The following is a 15735-nucleotide window of genomic DNA, read 5'->3' as shown; positions in this document are numbered from 1 at the left end:
TCTGTTCCCATGAATCGTCTGACGGGAGGGGGGCTTCGCCTCTTGATTAACCCTCTAATTAAGACAATTAGGGAGAATTCCAGAATCCCCTGGAGAGGAAATGGGGAGGAATCCCTGAAATGGGCGGATTCTCCCTCTATCCGTCCCTGCCTGTCAACCGTCTGGGCCTGTCTTGGGGGTGGGGGCTGAAAGGGAAGAAAAATATGTTATTTATACTAAAAGTGTCTCTTTATCTTCTAATTTTCTTCCCCATCTCTTTTTCTACAGCACTCATGAATTAATCCTGCTCTCCGATGCAAAAGGATATTTTTTCTTTAGTGGCTGATGACTCTTTGTCCTGTTTGCAACCTCTGAGAAACGGAGGCTGAAGGTTGGGAGAGGAGGAGAATGGCAGCCTGGACCTTCTCCTGCTGAGACCCCCCCCCCAGCTTCCTTTCAGGGCCGCTCTTTCTTGGGAGGGAGGGGTGGAGACCATCTAGACCAGCCAGCCTCAAAATACAGCCCGCATAAGGTCGCCAATGCAAAGTATCCGGCCCGCGGAGTGGTGTGATTAAGCCCCGCCCCTCACCCTGGGCCTTCTCTTCCAGGGAGCCAACTGGGAGGCCGGCTGAGGGGAGATCTTGCCGGTGCAGCCTTGAAAAGCAGCTCTGGGCTTGTAAAGTCCTGCTTTCAATTAAAAGTCTTTGAAAACAATTTAAACAGGCGCTTAGGAAGGAGAAAGGCAAAAAAATGGACTGTTAAATTGGCCACACCCACCCAGTCACATGACCACTACGCCCAGGGAGCAGTCCGGCCCCCCCAACAGTCTTAGGGACTGAATCGGCCCCCTGTTCAAAAAGTTTGAGGACCCTGATCTAGACTGTCCCCAGGGACGCTGGGCCCACCTGTCTCCCCATCTCTCCTGGCTTTGAACCCACAGCAGCTTCATCTACATGATTCGTCCTCCGAGTCACTTCCCTTCCCTTCGCTTTGCTCTAAAAGAATAAACTTTAGAAGCAGGAAAGCCTGGAATCCTTCCTTCCTTCCTCTTCATCCTCCTCCTCCTCTTTCCTGCCGCCACAGGAGGCTCCTCCCTCCGCTTCCTCTGGATCCACCATCCCGGCTACTTTGGGTTCGAAGCCAGAACTGGTTCGGAAGGAAGATGGGCAGATCCAGGGAGGGGAAGGGATGGGACGCCCCTACTGGTCAGAGGAAGAGACCACACACCTCCCTACCTTTCCCCCCCCCCCCGGCTGACTCCGATCCTGCCCTGCTGCTCCTCAGCCTCCTTCAGCTCGGGAGTTTGCCGCTCTCCGCAGCTCAGCGCTCTTTTATTTTTTAAAAAATAATTGTTATTATGAAACATTAAAACAAAACAAAACATACGACATTTATATATACAAACTCTTTTTACAGCTCTTCTGTAGTGATCCTTCCTTATTATTTACTATTTATAGAAATTTTTACTTCATCTTATTCCATATTACTATCCGTCCCCTTCATTTCAGCGCTGTTTTCAATCGCAGCATCCGTCTGCCTGTCTCTCGGCTTCTTGGCCGCTCGCTTTGAAAGAGCTGAGTCGTTCCCATGGAAGGGAAGCAGGCGCCCCCGGGGCTCGTGATTGGCGGCCTCTGCGTGGAGCTTTCGGCCGCCTCTCCGGGAAGCTTCCCTGCCGAGAGACAGGCAGACAGAGGCATGAAATCCTGAAATCTTTTCAGGCTAAACTAAAACTGATACCTGTAGAATCTGAATATCTCTCTCTCCCTCCCTCCACCCCACTCTCTCTTTTCCTTCCGAAAAATCGATTCGGCAAATAAGCACCCCGGTCCCGATCTCTCCTGAGTAGCCTTCCGACATGAACGCACGTTAATTTACAGGCGCCTCTACTTTCAGGGACCCTAAAGATATTCACAGCACAGAAGACAGTCAGGGACATCCTGAGGTAAATCTCAAACGGCGCCTAGAAGAAAAAGGCGGGAAAAAGGGACACGTCCCCTTTTCATCCACAGAAACCAATCAGCGGAGAATCCCTCAGGCGGGAGCCCTCCCTCCCTCAGCTACAACAGGATGACCTTTCTAGACTTTCCTTCTCCAGCCGTTAAATTGAATATCTTCACATTTAAAGTGTTCAAAAGAAACAGACCTTTTGAAAAGCAAATGGCTCTGATAGTTCTAGATCCACAGAAAGCCTTTGATAACGTCAACTGGCAATTTATGCTACTTCAATTGGAGCAGATGCGCTTTGGGAGAAAATTTATTCAAGCAATAGAAGCCATATGCTATAAACAAACAGCAAAAGTAATGAGAAATGGAGAATTGACAGAGTTTATCGAGTTTATCGAAACATCTCCACCCCAGGCCACCCCAATGATGCCCTTGAAGTGATGTCCCAGTGCCTGGAGGCCGTGCGGGCCTGGATGGGGAGAAACAGGCTCCGACTCAACCCCTCCAAGACCGAGTGGCTGTGGCTTCCGGCGTCCCGATATAGCCAGCTGATGCCATCGCTGGCTATTGGGGGTGAATCACTCGCCCCCACGGAGAGGGCTCGTAACTTGGGCGTCCTCCTGGACGCACGGCTGTCTTTAGAAGATCATCTGACGGCCGTGGCCAGGGGGGCTTTTTATCAGGTTTGCCTGATACGCCAGTTGCGCCCCTTTCTAGATCGGGACTCCCTACGCACAGTCACTCAGGCACTCGTCACTTCCTGCCTGGACTACTGCAACGCTCTCTACATGGGGCTCCCCCTGGGGTGCACCCGGAGGCTCCAGCTGGTCCAGAACGCGGCCGCGCGGGGGATTATGGGAGCGACGAGGCGTTCCCATGTGACACCTCTCCTGTGCGACCTGCACTGGCTCCCGGTGGTCTTCCGGGTGCGCTTCAAGGTGTTGGTGACCACCTTTAAAGCGCTCCATGGCTCAGGGCCGGGGTATTTACGAGACCGCCTTCTGCCACCAATAGCCTCCCACCGGCCAGTACGCTCACACAGAGCGGGCCTCTTCAGGGTGCCGTCCGCCAGACAATGTCGGCTGGTGACCCCCAGGGGGAGAGCCTTCTCTGTGGCAGCGCCCACCCTCTGGAACAACCTCCCCCCAGAGATACGTACAATAACAGACCTCCGGATTTTTCGTCGGGCCCTGAAAATCCATTTATTTCAGCTAGCTGGGCTGGCTTTAGTTAAATTTTAAACTGATTTTAAATTGGAATTTTTTAATTACGGCCAGAATATTTAATTATTTTAAACAGTTTTTAGATTTTGTATGTCTTGTTTTTACTTTGGCTGTTCACCGTCCTGAGTCCTATATTGGAGAAGGGCGGTATAGAAATTTAAACAAATAAATAAATAAAAAAAGGAATGAGACAAGGTTGCCCACTGTCTCCTCCGTTGTTTTTATTAACATTAGAAGGGCCAAATAGAAATATTAGAGAAGAAAAAGATAAAAGGAATGAAAATTCAAAAGGAAGAATATAAATTGCAAGTGTTTGCAGATGACCTGGTTTTTATTCTTCAAGATTCTTTAGAGTCAATAATTGCATTGGTACATAAAATAGGAAAATTTGGGAAAGTAGCAGGTTTGAAAATTAATAAAGACAAAACGAAGATCTGGACAAAAAATATGTTCATAAAACAAAAAGAAGAATTGGCGGAAATATCAAAGATGCAGGTCACAAATAAGATTAAATACTTGGGGATATATTTGACAGCAAGATGCAGCACGCTTAAAGAGAACAATTATAATAAACTCAAACAACAGATTGGGGCACATTTGGCAAAATGGGAAAATTTACAATTATCATTGATTGGGAGAATATCGACAATTAAAATGAACATACTACCTAGAATTCTATATTTGTTCCAGACAATTCCAGTTAGATTGGGAAAAGACTATTTTGAAGATTTGAATAAAATAATGTTAAAATATATTTGGCAGGGTAAAAAGGCGAGGATAAATTGAAATTGTTGCAAGATGCTAGAATAAGAGGAAGTTTTGGTTTGCCTAATTGGGAACCTTATTATCAAGCAACAAATCTGATGTGGATTAAAGAATGGATAACGTTAAGAAACATTAGATTACTGACTTTAGAAGGACATGATTTGTTGTTGGGATGGCACGCTTTTTTATGGTACAAGGGAACCAAAACACAGGGGTATTTTAGAAGAGATTATATACGTGAGGCTTTGTTACTAAACTGGGAGAAGATTAAAAAACAACACTATTTAAAAATTCCAGTCTGGTTATCGACGATTGAAGCATTTTCATACTCAATAATATTTAGAAGGGAACAAATTGTTAGATATAGTGAAGTATTGAATGAAAAGGGTGAACTCAAATCGAAGCAAGAATTGGAGGAACAAGGTTTACAGATGAATTGGTTTTCTTATATGCAAATACATTCTAGATACGATAAAGATTGTGAGACAGAGGGTCTTTATAATAATTTGACTAACTTAGATAAAATTTTAATAGGTTCTGAGGCCTATGTAATTAAAAAATTGTATGGTTATTTGTTAGAGGTAAAGTTGGAAGAAGAACAAGTTAAAGAAACAATGATTGCATGGGGGAAAAATGTTGGTTATGGAATCGATTTAGAGAAATGGCAAAAATTGTGGCTGCAAAATTATAAAATGACAATGTCAACAGCATATAAGGAAAATTTGTATAAGATGTTTTACAGGTGGCATCTACCCCCGACAAGAATAGACAGAATGTTCAAGAACAAATCTGAAAAATGCTGGAAATGTCATCAGATCCCGGGCTCATATGTGGCGGACATGTGATGACGCTAAAAGATCCTGGACTAAAATCCACACATGGTTGGAAAAAATGACAAAAAAAATACATAGACTTTAAGCCAGAGAATTTTTTATTAGCGATCGTGCCAGAAACATACAATAGAGAATTTAGATATTTGATTGTGAATGTTTTAACAGCGGCTAGAATTGTGTTTGCTAAAAACTGGAAAAATGAGAAAATACCAACGCAAGATGAAGTTATTAAGAAAACCATGGAAGGTGCTGAAATGAGTAAATCGAGATTTGAAATTAGAGAACAAGAAGATAAACAATATTATAAGATATGGGATTTATTTTATCAATGGCTAGAGAAGAAAGCATGGAAATGAAATTATGAAACATGAAATGAATGTTATCAACATAATATTTGAAAATAATTTTTTGAAGCGGTAAATAAATGATAAATGAGGATGTTTATTTGTTTGACAATGTGAGAAAATAGATAATTAGTAAATTCTGAATATAGAGATGAAGCACAAAAGATTTGTAACCGACCGACACACTGTTTGCAATTGTAATGGAGGATGGATTTATGTTTTATGTTTTGTTCAAAAATAAAAAAAAATTCAAAAAAAAGAGAAAGAAACAGACCTAAAATGACTTTGCTTTTGTCCATTAGATTGAATTGTCCTTCTAGAAATGGCTGGTGACATATTAATGTGTAAAAGCAAAAAGTTGAGGCGGGAATGTTTTTTTTTAAATCTTCTACTGTGCTAAAAAGAGCCGGAAGGCAAAGCTTTTTTTCCTTTTTTCCCTTGAACCTCAGACTTTCTTTTCCCCTCTTTTTCTCCTTCCCCTGATTTCCTATTTCTGTCTTTCTTTGTGTTTTATATAATAAACAAATAAATAAATAAGAAACAGACCTAATAAAAGAGGAGGTGAAATTGCAGGATATGTAAGAAATAACCGAACCGCTCTAGAAACGCAACAGAAGAAAGACGAAAACCTCCTTCCATGCATTTGGGTTGATATAAAGGGGGGGAAAGAAGGACAGAGCTTTGGGGGTACATTGGAAGCCACCCAACCCCAAAGTCAAACGGTCACTAAATGAACCGTCATAAGTCAAGGACTCCTTTCTTCAGTGGGCTTTAACTGATGGAGAAAGGACTAGAGAACTATAATGAGGTGGTGGGGAAGGGCCCCTTCAGCCGCTTCCAATGGGGCAGAGGACCTTGTGGCTGCCCCACCTGCAGACTCAGCCATGGGGCGGAGGAGGAGGAGGAGAGTCCCTGAGGGAGAATGGAGGCTTGTTGCCTGCTGGATCCTGGCCAGGTCCTCAGTTCCGCTTCGGAGGAGCCCAGAGCTTCAGGCTGGGGAAGCGAAGCCCAAGCGCCTCTGCAGCTCTTGGGGGCTGGAGAAAGAAACTCTGTGTGTGTGTGTGTGTGTAGCTGGGGATGGCAGAGAGAACTCAGAGAAAATATTTTGGGGGGGAAGCATGAAAGGGGCCCAGAGGTTCTGCCTGGGTCAGGTGGGGGAGGGAGGCCCCACAGAGGCTGCCTGGATCTGGGGCTGACTGTGTGCGAGTGGCTGTGTCAGATACACAACTGTGGGGCAGATGCTGGGGGGGACCTGGCTCTGGGCTGCTGAGGCTGGTGCTGGGCCAGGGGGGAGTTTGACCCCTCCAGCCCCCCCATCCCTGGAAAGGACCCAGGCCACCTCTGCACCCCCAAAGCTCTTGAAACAGGATCCGGAATTCAGGATCTCTCTAAGCCGCCTTTGCGTAACTCATTTTGTATTTTATTATGCTGGGGAAAGTTTTTTCCTCTCTTTTTCCCTTTTGCCCTTTATCCCCCACTTCTCCTTCCCCTTCCTTTCCCTTCCCCATTTCCCTAAGACGTTTATTTTCTATTTTATGCCGTTATAATCTTAATAAAAGTAATAAAAAGGAGCCTTTTGTTTTAGGGGCGCTTCCTGTTCCACAGCCAAAATAGGCAAATCTCATCACGATCTGCACAATCAGATGGCAAAATTTCTTCCAAAATGTAACTTTATATATTTATCTGGTGAAAGTAAATATTGTTGTGCATTATGGCAAAGATGTGGACGTTCTCTGCTTTGCTTGGAAAAGGGGGATCCCCACCCACAGGAAGGAAGAGGGAGATTCCTACATAATCGGGGTTCAGGGGCGGGAAATCTGAAGGAGTCGGTCCATTCACACGTTCTGAGCAAGGGAGATGCGTGTTTCAAGGAAGGAAAACGCCCTTTTCTCTTGTAAAGCCAAGAGATCCCTACGGAGATTCCCCCGTGAAGGGGGAGGATCCGGAGGGATTAGGAGGGATCCCTGCAGATTCTGCCTGGACTGTCAGATGGGGTTTTTCCTGGCTTCCCTTCGGATTCGGGGGAGCGTGTGACCCCCAAGTCCTGGCTGGCTGTGGGGCTGCCCCTCCCCCCTTGTCATCCAGGGCAGCTGCTGGGGGCTCCCTCCTCCCCTTCTGAGCCCCGAAGGACCCCTCGAGCGCTGGATCCACTTTGCCCTCCTGGACTCTCCGCAGCTCCACCTTAGGCTCCTTCTGGGCACTGTGGGAACTCAGAGGGCATCTAGTCCAACCCTCCAGTCCAGGCGTTGGAGGAGAGTCATGGAGGGGGGAGGGGGGCAAAAGGAAGACAGAGCTGGCATGAAAGAGCCCCCAGATTGCAGCCCCCCAAGACTGAAGGGATTCCCCTCCCCCACTTTCTCCGCTTCTCTCTCTGCGCCGAACTATCTCCTGTATCGGGCGAAGTCAAGGGAGGCTCTGCCCGGAGACCGATGACGCTGCAGAAGGAAGGATTCCCATTGGTCCTTCTGCTCTTTGAGGACACTCCCTCTTCCGAAGTCCGAGGAAAACTCCTCCCCCCCTCCAGACCCTCCGATTCCTCCTCTGGGGCTGGGAGCGTCTTTCTCCTCCCTTTGGGGCGCTTGTGGGGAGCCTCCATGGCTTTGGCTGGGCTCCCCCTGATGCTGCTGCTGGGGGCGCTGGCCCGGATCCCCGGGAGCGAAGGGGGGGAGGAGACCCCCGGTAAGGAGGGGGCTGGGCGGGGGAGGAGGGGGTTGGGGGGAGGAGGGGGCTGGGAAGGACCCCGGAGAGGGGAAGAAAGCCGATGGGTTTCCGGAGCCTCCAGCAGCCTCGATCTCTGCGTGGTCTCCTCCCCCTTCCTCCCCACATCCCCCCCCAGGAGGACGGAGAGGGACCCAAATCCTAACCCTCCCCCATGTAGCCAGGTGGGGGTCGCAGCCTCTCCTGTGCCTGGGTGGGAGGGGGCTGCATGAAAGGAGGAAGGGGAGGAAAAGCGAAAGAGGGAAACTGAGGCATTTTCAGCCCTGAATCCCCAGAAGGGAAAAGAGGCATTTGAGCAAAAGTCTTTTTCCTTCTTCAGAAACTTCACTTTCTGTGAACTGCAGGGGGTCTTTTTGGGGAGGGGGAGAGGAATCAGGAGTCCCCCAAAGGGAGGGAGCTGGGCTGAAGATTGGGGGAAGAAGAAAAGTGGGGGAAAGACGGAGGGAAGGTGAGGACTGAAGGGCTGGGAGACCCCAGGAGGGTAAGTCTAGATGTCCTCATTGTGGCCCCTCCCCAGATCCCCTCCCCATAGGAAGAGAGAGTGGGGGGGATGGACGCTACTTTCCCTCCAGCCCCCCCCCATCCTTCCTGTCCCTTGAGGTCCAACCTTCCCTGCAGAGACTGAATGGGATCGCTGGACCGGTTGAGCTTCTGCCTGCCTTTTCCCACCCCTCCCCCTCTTTCCTCCAGACCCCCCAGGAAGCCTCCCTTCCTCTCTGGGACTGAGAGAGTTCCCGTTCCCTCCACCAGGGGGCGTCTTCCGTGGGTCCCCCCCTCCTTTACCAGCGGCTGGGAACGATGGGCCCTGGAGTCCCTCCTGACGGCCTTCCTCCCCCTCCCCCTCCTCCTCCGCCTCGCAGCCCATTTCCTGCTCCAGGAGAAGTCCGAGTGCCGCTTCCTCAATGGGACGCAGCGGGTGAGGCTCCTGCAGAGGAGCTTCTACGACCGGCAGGAGACCGACTACTTCGACAGCGACCTCGGGAAGTTCGTGGCCGTCACTCCGTTGGGGAAGCCCGATGTGGACAGGTGGAACGGAGATAAGCAGCTCATGCAGTATCTGAAGACCCAAGTGGATTCCATCTGCCGGCACAACTACGAGACGGCCCAGAGCAATTCCGTGGTTGGCCGGAGAGGTGAGTTCGTGGGGGGGGGAGAGTTTGGGGGAGTTTGGGGGGGAGTTTGGGGGAGGGGACCCCCTTTTCCTTCGCTTGATTGAGACTCTCCCGTGTGAAGATTTAGTGGTTCTTTCAAAAGCAAGGATGACTCCAATTCAGTGGAAAAATCAATGAATTGATTAATGAAGAGACTTAATTAAAAGGCTTCAGGGGATTCAGGCTGCCTCCCCCTCTCTGCCCCCCCCCAGCAAAGCCCCAGAGCCCCCTTGGGACCCCTTTCCAGAAGGCCAATAAGGGGGGGTCTCCCTCCCCCTCTGGGGCCTTTGAGATTTTAGGATAAAAAAAAAAAGAATCTTCAAAGAGAATCCATGAAATCCTTTCTCTCCAGGTCTCCGTTCTCTCTATTCTTTATTCGGAGTCATTTCCACTCCCGCATCTTTTCAATCCAATCTTAGGTCCTAAGAAACACATCCTCCTTCCTTTCAACTCTGAAGCAGGGATTGTTTAATTCTCTGTCACATTCCTTGCAAATTGCCTAGATTTGTTTTTGTAATTTACATTTTCTGTGTAATAATATATTTTATTTATTTCTCTCAATTGATAAGAGAATCACAGGCCAAGCATTGTGGAAATCAAGGATTTCAGCTGCACTTTCTGCAATTCGGCCTTTCCAGGGAAATTTTACCCCTTTGATGGAAAAATCTTTCAAGCATCCCCACTTAAGAATTGCTTAAGTCTGAGGTTCCCATTGGGAGCCCAGGAGACTCTCGAAACATAATCTCTTGCCACAGAATGAAATAAGATATTTCTTCCATAAGAGGAAAAAACAGCCCATCCTAAGAGAGAAAGATTTTTTAGAGGGAGATCCTTTTGCTCCTTCCCTAAATTATTGAAGATTTCAGGGGAACCGACAGAGATTTTATTCTCCAGATATTTAATTTGGAGGCAAAAGTCATTTTCACTCCTAAATTCTTCCCAGCAAAGCTAGGAGGAGGATCACATCCCTGGAATAGGATATCAGAATTTAGAATAGAATAGAATTCTTTTTTGGCCAAGTGTGATTGGACACACAGGGAATTTGTCTTGGTGCATATAATTTAGTAAATAAATAAACGATATTCTCTCCAATTTGAGAGATGGTTTGAAACATTTTTACCACCAAAGAGGCTGTTTCCCTGGAGATAATAATCCCCTGATTGATAATATTCAAGATTTAATTATTTCTTACTATCAATTCAACATTCTTGTTGTCTGGCATATTTGAAATAATTCTCATTCCAGCAATATTTAACATGGAAATTTCCTCACTTCTACTAATTTGGCTAATGAGTTTTGATGACCCCTGAAAGTGGCTCCAAAATCCCCTCCCAATTGTGTGGGTGGTGTGAGTGTGTCTCTTTTGTGGACCCCTCAGGGCCTCCCTCCCCCTCCCTCCTTTTGTGGGTCTCAGGGGGGATTTTCCCTTCAGGGAAAGGAGATTCCTCAGCTTCAGATAGTTGGTTCAGCTCCAGTTGAGGAGACCTGAAATCGCCGGATGTTTCTTGAGTCTCTTTGGGGGAATTTTCTCTTTATTTTTCCTTCTGAGCTGACTTTTCTCTCCGGAGAGATCCGGGCGTCTCCGTCCCCCGAGAGGCCAAAGCTTTTCTCTGGCCACCAAGAGAGGCTCCCAACCTTCCCTCAACTCTCCCCAGAATCAATTCAGCCTCCATTTCTCTGGGAAGAATCATATCTTCCATTCTGGGCCCTTCTGTGTCTCTCATGTGGCTCCTTCTCCTCCTTCCCTCCAGCCAAGCCCTCCGTCTCCATCTCCCCCACCAAGATGGACCCCTCTTCCCCCAACACCATCCTCCTCTGCACCGCGACTGGCTTTTACCCCGCGGAGATTGAGGTCCAGTGGCTGAAGAACGGGCGGCCGGAGGAGGAGGGCGTGGCCTTTGGGGAGGAGCTCCAGAACGGAGACTGGACCTATCAGCTCCAGGTGATGTTGGAGACCCAGCCACAATGGGGGGACATCTACACTTGCAAGGTGGAGCATGCCAGTCTGGAGGCCCCCATCACCGTCCAGTGGGGTAAGTCCCTCCCCTCCCTCCCCTCCCGGTCTGGGGACCCCATCCTGCCTTGAGAAGGGGAAGAGATCCTCCCTGTGGGGAGAGCTGGAATGGACCCTCCAGGGGGAAGGTGGGCCTGATCCTCCTGCTCAGGCGAGGCTCCTTCTCCTTCCCCAGAGCCCCGTTCCTCCAGCTCTGCCAGGAGCAAACTCTGGACGGGGATCATGGGGGCCGTGATAGGAGTGGCCTTCCTGGCTGTGGGGCTCTTCTCCTACCTGAAGAGCAAGAAAGGTGAGTCTGGGGGGCTGGAGGGGAGGTGGTGGGGAGGGGACCCTCTAGGGGAGGCCTCTCCTCAAGCTTAGCAGGTGGCCAAGAGGGGCCCCTTGGGGAATATTTATGGGAACTTCTGTTCTTGGAGGGGCTATAAGTGAAGACAATGCAACCTATTATGGGCTATCGATGGGGAGGGGGACCCCCGAGTCCTCCAGCCCATGAAGGGTCCTGATTGGGTCTTTTTCTCCTTCCAGCAACTCCCATCCAACCTCCTGCAGGTGAGTTTCTCCTCTTCCCCCTCATCTCAACCCCTCCTACAAGTTATTGGTGGTTTTTAAAATTCTTTAATTGCTCCGTTTAAAGAAAAAACATGCCTGAACAAAATCTCCTTGCTGTTCACATTTTTGAGACTTTGCACAGTTTTTCCTTACAGAGACCTGAAAAAATATTGCATTGAAAAGCAAAAGCAGACACAAACGCTAAAATCTCACCCAGAATTTTTGAGACATTTCCAAAGGGAGATGAAATGGGGAGGAATCCCTGGTCCTTCCCAGCCTTTTCCTCCCTGAAATGGGCGGATTCTCCCTCTATCCGTCCCTGCCTGTCAACCGTCTGGGCCTGCCTTGGGGGTGGGGGCTGAAAGGGAAGAGAAATATGTTATTTATACTAAAAGTGTCTCTTTATCTTCTAATTTTCTTCCCCATCTCTTTTTCTACAGCACTCATGAATTAATCCTGCTCTCCGATGCAAAAGGATATTTTTTCTTTAGTGGCTGATGACTCTTTGTCCTGTTTGCAGCCTCTGAGAAACGGAGGATGAAGGTTGGGAGAGGAGGAGAATGGCAGCCTGGACCTTCTCCTGCTGAGACCCCCCCCCCAGCTTCCTTTCAGGGCCGCTCTTTCTTGGGAGGGAGGGGTGGAGACCATCTAGACCAGCCATCCTCAAAATACGGCCCGCCAATGCAAAGTATCCGGCCCGCGGAGTGGTGTGATTAAGCCCCGCCCCTCACCGTGGGTCCTATCTTCCGGGGAGCCAACTGGGAGGCCGGCTGAGGGGAGATCTTGCCGGTGCAGCCTTGAAAAGCAGCTCTCGGCTTGTAAAGTCCTGCTTTCAATTAAAAGTCTTTGAAAACAAATTAAACAGGAGCTTAGGAAGGAGAAAGGCAAAAAAATGGACTGTTAAATTGGCCACACCCACCCAGTCACATGACCACCTAGCCACGCCCAGGGAGCCAGTCAGGCCCCCCCAACAGTCTGAGGGACTCTGAATCGGCCTCCTGTTCAAAAAGTTTGAGGACCCTGATCTAGACTGTCCCCAGGGACGCTGGGCCCACCTGTCCCCCCATCTCTCCTGGCTTTGAACCCACAGCAGCTTCATCTACATGATTCGTCCTCCGAGTCACTTCCCTTCCCTTCGCTTTGCTCTAAAAGAATAAACTTTAGAAGCAGGAAAGCCTGGAATCCTTCCTTCCTTCCTCTTCCTCCTCCTCCTCCTCTTTCCTGCCCCCACAGGAGGCTCCTCCCTCCGCTTCCTCTGGATCCACCATCCCGGCTACTTCGGGTCCAAAGGCAGAAGTGGTTCGGGAGGAGGGTGGGCAGGTCCTGGGAGGGGGAGTGGTGGGACCCCCCTCCTGCTTGGAGGCCCTCTTGCTCTGTTTCCCCTCAAGCCCCGGGAGCCATTGGGGGGGGGTACCTGAGAATCCCCCTACATTCACCCAGCCATTTCAGCCCTTTCTCTCCATCAAAACCGGAGGGCCTGTCCCATTTTGGCACCCAAGGCCTCCCTCCCTCCCTCTTTGGGGCTCAGATTCTAATGGTCTAGGGCAGTGATGGCTAACCTTTTTGCCGTCATGTGCCAAAAGCGGGGGGGAGTGCGGGGGGAGTCGCGCGCATGCACCCACACCCATAATTCAATGTGGCCTGCCCCCCCCACGCATGTGTGTGCCACCCCCTGCGCTCCCCCCGCTTTTGGCACGTGATGTCACGGTGGGCCCGGTAGGCCCATTTTTTGCTCTCCCCAGAATCCAGAGGCTTTCTAGGAGCCTGGGGAGGGTGAAAACAGCCTTCCCCATCCCTCCGGAGATAGGAAACAGCCCATTTCCTGACTTCAGGTGGGCCCGGAAGGACTGAAAATCAGCTGGCCAGTGTGCGCGTTCGTGCTGGAGCTTAGCTAGGGTCCCCTGTTTGATGATATAAATGCTCTAGCAGGGGTTGGACTAGATGACCAAGAAATCCACCTTCAGCCATTCCTGGTTTGCCACAGAGGGGAAGAGCAGCTCTGGAGAAAAGTGGGGGGGGGTTTCAATGGGGCAGCCCTGACTGGAAGACCCCTCCCTTCTCCCCAGCACACCCAGATGCCCCTGGGCAGCCCTCTAACTGAGCCTTCCCCCCTCAGAACTCATCCAGACTGGCTCTGCAGGACGTTCACAGAACTTCCCCTCCCCTCACTCATCTGGGGTCTTGGGGCCACCGCAGGAAGACTCGGACGGTGTGTGATGGGAGGAATTCAAAGACGGAGAAGAGTTGGGCTCCTGTTGGCAATGCCTCCCCTTGCAAGGCCGCGTGGGAGAACCTGGAGGAGGCTCAACCCCAAAGGTCCCAATGGCAGAAGAACAATCTGGAACCTCCTGAGGTAAATCTCTCACAGGCCACGGAAGAAAAAGGCGGGAAGAGGGGAAACACCCCCTTTCCACCCAGAGCAGCCAATCGGAGCGCAGATCCCCTCAGGCAGGAGCCCCCCCACACTCTCAAGGACAATCGGGAGTTCGGTACCATCGTCCACTTTCCTCTTCCAGCTTTTGGACTGGAGAGCTTCACATCTAAAGGGCTCAAAAGAAGCAGACCTGATAAAAGAGGATATATAAAAAACATAACCACACCGCCATAGAAACACAACAGAAGAAAGAGGAAAACCTCCTTCAATGCATTTGGGTTGAGATAAAAGGGGGGAAAAGAGGGATGGGGGAATATTCGGAGCCTCCCAACCAACCAGAGGAAACGGATGAAATTTCTGTTAATTAGCCGAGGCCCGGAGGAAGCTCCCCCAAGAGTCATGGGGGGCTTGGACTCCCCTGGCCTCACCTGGGAGGCAGGTTCTGGGCCTGGTGGAAGAGGAAAGAGGCTCCTGGGAAACCCAGCAGACCAGAGGCCGCCTTGGAAGCAGCCCCCCCTCCTTTCCCCCCATACGGGGCCTTTGCCACCAGGGGAGGGGAGACCCTGGACGGGGCCTTCTCCAACCCCTCCCCCCTCCTCCTCCTGGCCCCTCCGATCGTCTCTCTGGGAGGCTCCGGTCAGCAGAGAAGCCTTTAAGGTTCATCAGAGAGGACCCAGGAGAGAACTAGGGAGACTGTGGCCGGCAGAAGCTGTGGAGGCTCTCCGGGGAGATTCCTTCAAGGGCAGAAATTGGAACGTATTTAAAGAGGCTGCAACGAATGAACAAGACACTGATGGGAACGAATAAGCTTCTACTGTCTCTGCTTATATTCAAAATATAAGGGTTAGGGTCTCTCTATCATCTGTCTGTCTATCATGTCTATCATCTCTCTCTCTCTCTCTCATCTATTCCTATCAGTCTGTCTGTCTGTCTATCTGTCTGTCTCAAATTTATATAGCCACCCATCTCACAACAAGTGTCACATACAACAAAGCTAAAAACCAGTATTTACATGAAAGGATTAAAAAAAACATTCAGAGCAATAAAAAATATTTTAAAAAGAAGGAATATTAGGCAAAGAGTCACTTTTTTCAATGCCATTGTAACTTCAAACAGCCGTTTGAACCGTCATAAGTCAAGGACTCCTTTCTTCAATGGGCTTTAACTGATGGAGAAAGGACTAGAGAAGTATAATGAGGTTGTGGGGGGAAGGGCCCCGTCAGCCGCTTCCAATGGGGCAGAGGACCTTGTGGCTTCATTCCGGGATCTTCATCCGGGGCTGCTTTGCAAGGAAAAGGGGGATCCCGACCCACAGAAAGGAAGAGGGAGATTCCTACGCAATCGGGGTTCAGGGGAGGGAAACCTGAAGGAGCCGGTCCGTCCAGACGTTCTGAGCAAGGGAGACACGTGTTTCAAGGAAGGGAAACGCCCTTTTCTCCTGTAAAGCCAAGAGATCCCTACGGAGATTCCCCCGTGAAGGGGGAGGATCCGGCTGGATTAGGAGGGATCCCTGCAGATCCTGCGTGGACTGTCAGCTGAGGGTTTTCTTGGCTTCCCTTCGGATTGGGGGGAGCGTGTGACCCCCAAGTCCTGGCTGGCTGTGGGGCTGCCCCTCCCCCCTTGTCATCCAGGGCAGCTGCTGGGGGTCCCTCCTCCCCTTCTGAGCCCCGAAGGACCCCTCGAGCTCTGGATCCATTTTGCCCTTCTGGACTCTCGGCAGATCCAACCTGGGCTCCTTCTGGGCACTGTGGGAACTCAGAGGGCATCTAGTCCACCCTCCAGTCCAGCGCCCAGAGAAAGGGAGATTGGAGGAGAATCATGGAGGGGGGAGGGGGGCAAAA

The 15735-nt window shown here is 50.0% G+C and overlaps 2 protein-coding genes across 3 annotated transcripts in view; one reads left to right on the top strand and one right to left on the bottom strand.

The window, feature by feature from the left end:
* Positions 1-15735, bottom strand: part of LOC117660204 (H-2 class II histocompatibility antigen, E-S beta chain-like) — a 325613-nt gene that overhangs the window by 230939 nt on the left and 78939 nt on the right. The gene's annotated exons all lie outside the window — the stretch shown is intronic.
* On the top strand, positions 7576-11464 carry LOC148116114 (H-2 class II histocompatibility antigen, E-S beta chain-like). The gene is made up of 5 exons (XM_087888271.1): positions 7576-7767; positions 8667-8939; positions 10709-10990; positions 11147-11260; positions 11388-11464. Exons 1-5 carry the CDS (start codon positions 7683-7685, stop codon positions 11462-11464), a joined length of 831 nt encoding a protein of 276 aa, XP_087744397.1. The 5' UTR covers positions 7576-7682.

The sequence above is a fragment of the Pantherophis guttatus genome, chromosome 2 (genome assembly GCF_059756535.1).
Source record: "Pantherophis guttatus breed Tessera chromosome 2, ASM5975653v1, whole genome shotgun sequence".
Classification (NCBI taxonomy): domain Eukaryota; kingdom Metazoa; phylum Chordata; class Lepidosauria; order Squamata; family Colubridae; genus Pantherophis; species Pantherophis guttatus.
Note: the sequence above shows the minus strand (reverse complement) of the source record. Positions and strands in the feature narration are given on the sequence as shown.